This window comes from Macrobrachium rosenbergii, chromosome 1 (assembly GCF_040412425.1).
Source record: "Macrobrachium rosenbergii isolate ZJJX-2024 chromosome 1, ASM4041242v1, whole genome shotgun sequence".
NCBI classification, from domain to species: domain Eukaryota; kingdom Metazoa; phylum Arthropoda; class Malacostraca; order Decapoda; family Palaemonidae; genus Macrobrachium; species Macrobrachium rosenbergii.
The window spans coordinates 54,404,358-54,411,857 of NC_089741.1; the positions used below are offsets into that span (position 1 = coordinate 54,404,358).

Consider the following 7,500-nt stretch of genomic DNA (forward strand, 5'->3'; position numbering starts at 1 on the left):
TAAAATATTAAAAAACAAAAAAAGTCTAATAGGCAAGAAGATTACAGAGCAGCAGAAAAGTATTTGTTCAGATGAAATATGACATTTGTCCCAAAAACGTTTGAAACTAATAATTCTGATTAACATATTGTGTGTTGCTAAAAATATCGAGATATGATAAAGAAATTGCCAGAAGTAATGGCCTCGTAACTAGAGTCAGAGTTACCGCGTTCCGAAGCCTAGACTTGTCCTAGACCTCCAATTCAGCTGGCAGGCCGTGGCATTTGAGGCTGAAAGCCACGTGGGCCTTGATCCAAGGTAATCTGAGGACCACTAGTTTAGAAAATTACATTTTTTTTTTTTTTTTGCGCCTCGCATTAAACAAAAAGTCTGACAGGTCTCAGTAGTCTAGTAGGGCGAGATGGTTGTTGCATTTCTTCCGATTGAGTCGTCGGACAACATTGTTCCTGAAAAAAAAAGTTATTATCAAACAAATCAGGGACAGACTGAAACACATACGTACAGACCTGAAGTCCGAATAGTCTTAATGCCAGGTTAATTTAATGACAACCTAAAGTATGATGCCAATTGTTATAAAAATATTTTCAAAAACACAGTTCGGTAACTCGCTGGGAAAAAGCTTTTTGGAAAGCAATGATTGTAGTTTGTTTTAACATATGAAAAAAAAGTATCTCTTCATTTCAGTGTAATCCATGTAGGTGGCACATTATACTTGAAAATGAATAGCAGCTAAAGTACGGCTATGCTTGACAATAAGGAACTTTAGTTCACCCTTTTGGTTTCCAGTACGTTTGAGACTAACTTTATCAGCATCATTATTATTGCTAACCAATAAATTTGGACAAATAGTTCTTTTCTGTATTATCATCACATTACTATGCTCAGTTTAAAATTAGGTAAGACAAAAGTTTTTTTTAGGATCATTCCTAGATAGTGACCCCCCAAAAAGTTCGGGGGTCGTTATCTGATATTTCTTGGGGGTATGATATTTATTACAGTCTTTTGTTTATGTTTTTACGGTAATCCCCAACGAGCGTGTACTGAACACGCCGCGAAGGTGGATACTTACCCGGTTAAAACCATCTAGGAAAGATCCTTTTCCTATAAACTTAACGTATCAACCAACTTATGTAACTGCTGCTGTCGGCAGTACCACCATTATCCAACATACCTGCGATACACGAGGTGAGGAAGCTGGCGCAGCTTCCGGCAATCATTGCGCGCACGACGATGACGGCCATGTCGTGTTTTCTCTCGGGCGCCAGCGACCCCAGTCCGCCCAGGACGATGCCCACTGAACTGACGTTTGCGAATCCACACAGGGCGTACGTGGCTATCAGTTCGGCCCGTTTCTGACGAGGAGAGGTTATACTTTTCAGGCCTTGTGCGTTTTTGCGTTTTACGTATTTGTTACTTAGACTATTCTTTGCTATGTATGTAATAGTTTATGTATACTGTTATTTTGCTAGTACATTGTGCCAAGGTTGTGTATAATGTTTACGTGTAATGTCGAATTTTGGTTTTAAGTAATAAGCTAGACTACTCTTTGCTTATTTGTAAGTAATATTTATGATTCTGTTATCATGCATGACAGGGTATTTTAACTTTATTTTATGTTTATATATATTGATTTTCTTATGAGTTTGTGGGCATTGACATGCAGTACTGGACCTTGTCCTTCTACCTTCAGCCAGCATCTTAAAGGATGGTTGATTATAACGGACAGGGAACACGCAAGCAGGAAGGGAATTCAAAGGCTTGGTTTCAGGGTACGTTATGAAACTGGTGTTTTAACAATCGTGTTTACTTACGGATATCGATCCTGCTTTGACCAGCTTTGCCAGTTCATCGTAAGCTTTGAACTCATTAATAATTGTCTTCATGCCGATCAGTTCTCCGACCTTATGGCACTCCGACCAGTCCACGCCAAGGACCCATGCCACGGGCATGTAGATGTACCCGAAGATATTCTGAAAAATAAAGAAAGAAAGTCAGCCTAGGCAAGGTCGGATTGTGGCTTAGGTAAACAGTAAAACAGGTGAAGTTTTAACGGTTTAAAGGAGTATCATCCTGATTAACCTAACGCGGCGTTTCAGTAAAAAGTATTCTTGCCAAGGTACGTTGTTCCTCTGTTTGATTTCCTGTTAACAGTTGCCAAGTAGGGTCTTCGCAGCTCCAAATTCAGTCCTGACTCCTGAGTCCAGGCATTGTGAGGAAAGCGTCAGCAGCTCACTTCTGGTCGACGCATTGCCAAACGATTTATCAATTTTTTAAGGCAAAACGACTACAACTTCGAGATATGTCTGAAGTAAGAAGTATTGGGAGAACAGGATATCTGATGAAACTTAGTTGACGATACTCAAATTTTTGTTATATGGTGGTGTATATAATCTAATCTAGTAATATTTGCCAGCATTGCTGTTTTCACTCTCTCTTTCTTCTCCCCCTCTTATTTTCTGCCTCCTAGCTGCTACCCACAACCATACAAATGTCGATCATAGGTCAGCAAAGGCACAGCTGGTTTTAAGGTGACATGACGGCCAGATCGTTGCTGTCTCTCCGGAAAACTAACTCAAGTCCCCTGAGATATGTTTCCTCAAATTAACCTTCCGTTACTCTTCTTTTCAACATTGTTTTATGTTAATTGCACAATACACTAAAACTTAGAAAGGGAATTCTATGAAACGCGGTTGAGTTCACGAAGATCATATCAGTTTATATGCTATATATATATTACACACACACACACATACAGTATATATATATATATATATATATATATATATATATATATATATATATATATATATATATATATATATATATATACATATATATATATATATATATATATATATATATATATATATATATATATATATATATATATATAAACACAGTTCACAGTACACTGAATAGAGAAATCCATTTTAGGCTTTCTGCCTTCTGTCGTGGCCATGAAATATGAATAATTATCCACGTACTTTAACTTAACACACGTACACACAGGCACACACACACACACACACATGTGTATATATATATATATATATATATATATATGCGTGTGTGTGTAATCTTAATAAAGTAGCAACAAAATACGTTTTACCACATTTGAAGGAACCTCTGGCATACGATTTGAAGACCAAATTGCACCGAGGGTATTGTTAACGGTTTACCTCAATAGTGCAAACTCCCTCGTCGGCACCCGCGAGCATGCACATCCAGTTGGTCACGTGACTACAAAGGTCGACGAAAGCGTAGAAGCAGATGAGGTTGGCTGCAATGTTTGCGATCATTGGCAAGGCGTTGGAGACTCCCACCATGGCTGCGTGAAGCCAGTTAGCCTCGTCCCTGATAATGATGGAATGCTGTCGATAAACGCACTTAGAAATATACAGCATATATATATATATATATATATATATATATATATATATATATATATATATATATATATATCTATATATTAATATAGGAAGTTGTACAGGAACTCTCGCTCTCTGTACGCGGCGCGTCTGAATTGTAATTAAGTGCCCAGGCCTCTTAAGAATTCATGAATATACATTTATTGGCTATGTGATAGTGATTTTTTCCTCAGACTTTAAACATATATATGTGGAATCCTTCAGGAAATTATGATAATATTCTATTGAAGCCTAGATTTTAATTTTTTTATGTGAGACCGGACAGAGAAGGCAGTTGCTAATTGTCAAGAAAGTGGGACAAGCATACCTCAGTCACCACCATATGAGAAACTGATATATTAGGCAGTAGACTTGATAAAAATGTCTTATTGGACCAGAATGCAACTTCTCAAGACAGCTGAAAGGCAGTTTTTTTTACACAAGGAGCAGTAGAGTCCAGTTCCTTCAGGTGATCAGTTTCATCTCAGAATCAGTCAGTGCTAGACTGTGATAATAGGAGTAGACGACTGAGGTTAGTTGGTTTAGACTAAGACGGCCTTATGCCAGGATTGGTCTTTCCCAAAGTCAGCCCGTCGGTTTGGTAATATGGAAAAGGGAATAATAGGCATAATATGGACTTTTGGCTCTGCCAGACCAAGAGGCATCCAGGTAGTTGACACCTAACATAGATATATTCATCCGTTACCCTTAATGTGTGGGAACTTAAACTCATTCTTTTTATCATACCCACTTCCAATTTTGATATCCTTGAGGGTCGTCTTTGGTTTTCTGCTTATACGTTCCGATTGGTCCGGTATACCTTAAACAGATTGGTTGTCTTGAACACATTCCATCTTCCAATTTTGGTATCCCTAATGGTCATTCTAGATTTTTTTTTTGGGGGGGGGGGCGGTAAAAACTTTAGAGTTTTTTAATACTAGGTCAACACTGTATCTTGGAAACTTGCCCCTGCCAATTTTGATGACTAGGGTGGTCATTTTAGTTTTTTTTTTTTTACTGTGAGATAAACAATTTTAATGGTTATGAAAACTTGGTTTCAGTGACTTTTTTGAAAACATACCAAGTTCTAAATCTGATGTCCGTGATATTGGACTAGACTTATCTATGTCTAGGTAAAGGCATTATTGTGATATAGATTCCTTTGCCTTGGTGTTTTACTTAGACTGAGCCGTTTCTGATTCAATTCAGTACTGTGATAGATAATCCTTAGATAATACGTTTATTGAAAACATACCCTCTGCCAATTTTGATGTCCTTTGTGGTCGTCTTGGATTTTTCTATCTCCGGATAAAAGAGTTTGGAGAGTGCCAGAGCAGCAGGGGCGTTCATGACAGAAGCCGAGAGTAAGCTGGCAGCATCAATGCCAAAACTGATGTAAGCCGCCATTACAGAACCAGCGATGGTAGCGAATCCTCCGGTCATGACGGCGTGGATTTCTGACTTCGTCAACTTCCACAGATAGGGCTTGATGAGAAGTGGTGCCTCTGTCTGGTTTTAAAAGATACTAACTCAGTATTATGAATCAGAAAAGGTGCGGAGTATTAGTGTTGATAAGAGATCACTAAGGGATAATGCTAAACTTACTGGGTTTAGTTCAGGCTACAGATTTTACTATTCTTTGTTCTGACGGCTACCTGCGAATGTAGGTTTTAATTTTCAACGATTCCCAAAAGAAAGTTCGTTACGTTTTGTTTTTTTTTTTAGAATCAGTGAAACAAAACTGAGTCTTCGCTAAGGAGGAACTTTATCACCAAAGGCGAATACAGTAAAAGAACACATCTAAATGTAGATTGTTCGTTTAAAGATGTGTAAGCATTGGAAAAATAGCTTATCAAAGGATAAATTGATCTCAACTTAAAGTCTCCTCGAGTATCTCCATCTTTCCCATCGTTAATTTTGTACAAACCATGAAGGGGTGCACCCAGAAATATAAAAGAGAGAGAGAGAGAGAGAGAGATCTTGATAACTTACCTGACCCAGGAAGATATTAGCGGCAGCATTAACACTTTCACAGGCAGTAGTTCCTATTGTTACCTGGAGACACCATCCCAGCTTGAGCACAAACCACTGCATGACGCCAAAGTAATAGAGTATTTGGATGCAGAAGCTGAAGAACAGCGTCACTGGCAGCACCTGCGCAAAAAAGTTAAATTAAGTATATCTTAGTTTAACCAGACCACTGAGCTGATTAACAGCTCTCCTAGGGCTGGCCCGAAGGATTAGACTTATTTTACGTGGCTAAGAACCAATTGGTTACCTAGCAACGGGACTTACAGCTTATTGTGGAATCCGAACCACATTATAACGAGAAATGAATTTCTGTCACCAGAAATAAATTCCTCTCATTCTTCATTGGCCGGGCGGAGAATCGAACGCGGGCCCAGCAGAGTGCTAGCCGAGAACTATACCGACCCGTCAAACGAGGAACTAGCACCTGCGCAGATGAGTCGCATTGTTTCTTAGGTTGCAGTGGGAATTTACCTTTGGTCTATTCGCATCCTGGTGAATATTTTGGTGTTGTAAATATAAATACTTTCCAGAACAAGTAAGAATGACGGAATATTTTCCATCTAGGTAAGGTAAGCATCGGTTCAACCAAGGTTATGTTCAAGTTACTAGAGTAATTTTTGTCTTACATTCTTATTTATTCTGATGATATTACAGTAGGACCCCATCATATTACAGTAGGACCTCATTTTGTTCCATTTTCGGATGCACAAAGTTTGGTTTATTTTTGCCTCTTTTCTTAGTATTGCAGATACATCAATTTGACTCAAGGGGACATGAGTTCCTAATGTTTACTTTGTTACTACATTCGGTTTCCCAATCTGCAAATAACACATGAATAGAACAACCACACAGATGTTTATTTACCTTAAAAGCAAACACTCCCAGTCTATACACAAGGTCATCGCCAAACACGAAGGATGATCCTACATCTGTGAACGACAAGAAGGTCGTGACCTTTCCAGACAGGCACTTGAAGATCGCTTCTCCTACCGGCCACTTCAGGATGAGTAAACCCAGTATAAACTGGATGGCTAGTCCCCAAAAGATATGGCGCCATCTAACCTGATGAGGAGAATAAGATAATTACATTTTATGTTATGGGACGTATTGAATTTAAGATTATGTAGGCTTATCTTGTATATAAGAGCAAAGTGTGTTAAGTGGGAGCATGGGCATATACTCATTAAAGCTTTCATCAATACGCACACCGTTTAAAATCACATACAAAACATCATTTTATATACTAAATTTCAAATTTTACTCAGGTCAATAAGGTAATTATATGGTGAAAACGTCCACCAACCTTTCCTGGCGCAGCTGAGAAGACGAATCCCACCAAAATCAGAACGACGATGCCGATGAGGGACTGAAGACGCCTGATCTCGTCCCAGGCGTCGATTATAAGGAACGTCAACAGCCCTCCGAAAACTACCAGAGTAAATACAACTACCACTGTCCTTTAGGAAAAGAAATAATGGGTGAAAACGGGAGGTTCAGTAGCTAGCATATTATGCCTGCCAAGACCACTCGGCCATTAATAATTGTGCCGGCGAAGGCTCGAAATCGGGATGCGTAGGTAATAAACTTGGAAGACAGACTTTATGTCACAGATATGTAGCTGGTTATGAAGCACGTAAAATTTTCGAATATCCCCATCTTTATCATGGGTAGTAGTTTCCATGGCAACGAATGAACTGTGAGCCGGTTTCTCCCAAGAGATAGTCTGAAGAGGTCTGAATTGCATCCAAAGTTCAACCGTTCTTTCTAGCAGCTGGACACTGATGAAAAGCTAAACAACTTATAACTTCGTTGGCGGATGTAATAATTTTAATAATATAAGCGTTCAGAATGGGAAAATAGTTGCTGAAAACTGGTTATCATTCGTGAACAGATACAAGTCATTCAAAAATGATCGCCTCCCTTAGAAAATGTCAAAGGAGAAAGACAATTTTTCCATTATTTTGAAATTCTCTCCTTTATTCTCCGTCGTGGAATGCGGTTCCAGTCTAACCTAACTAAGACTCCTGTAGAAAATGGATATCTTCAGTATTGCTCCCTGTAG

At 38.8% G+C, this 7,500-nt stretch overlaps 1 protein-coding gene across 1 annotated transcript in view; it reads right to left on the reverse strand.

Annotated features, from left to right (window-relative positions):
- Positions 1–7,500, reverse strand: part of LOC136838426 (uncharacterized transporter YutK-like) — a 26,745-nt gene that overhangs the window by 1,906 nt on the left and 17,339 nt on the right. Inside the window, exons 6-13 of the mRNA XM_067103305.1 lie at positions 6,742–6,895; positions 6,303–6,500; positions 5,400–5,561; positions 4,663–4,916; positions 3,180–3,354; positions 1,812–1,970; positions 1,172–1,352; positions 1–446 (exon numbers count right to left, since the gene is read on the reverse strand). The exon at positions 1–446 is cut by the window's left edge and continues 1,906 nt beyond it. Coding sequence (XP_066959406.1) covers positions 388–446; positions 1,172–1,352; positions 1,812–1,970; positions 3,180–3,354; positions 4,663–4,916; positions 5,400–5,561; positions 6,303–6,500; positions 6,742–6,895 — 1,342 coding nt within the window. The 3' untranslated portion in view covers positions 1–387. The remainder of the gene's footprint in view (positions 447–1,171; positions 1,353–1,811; positions 1,971–3,179; positions 3,355–4,662; positions 4,917–5,399; positions 5,562–6,302; positions 6,501–6,741; positions 6,896–7,500) is intronic.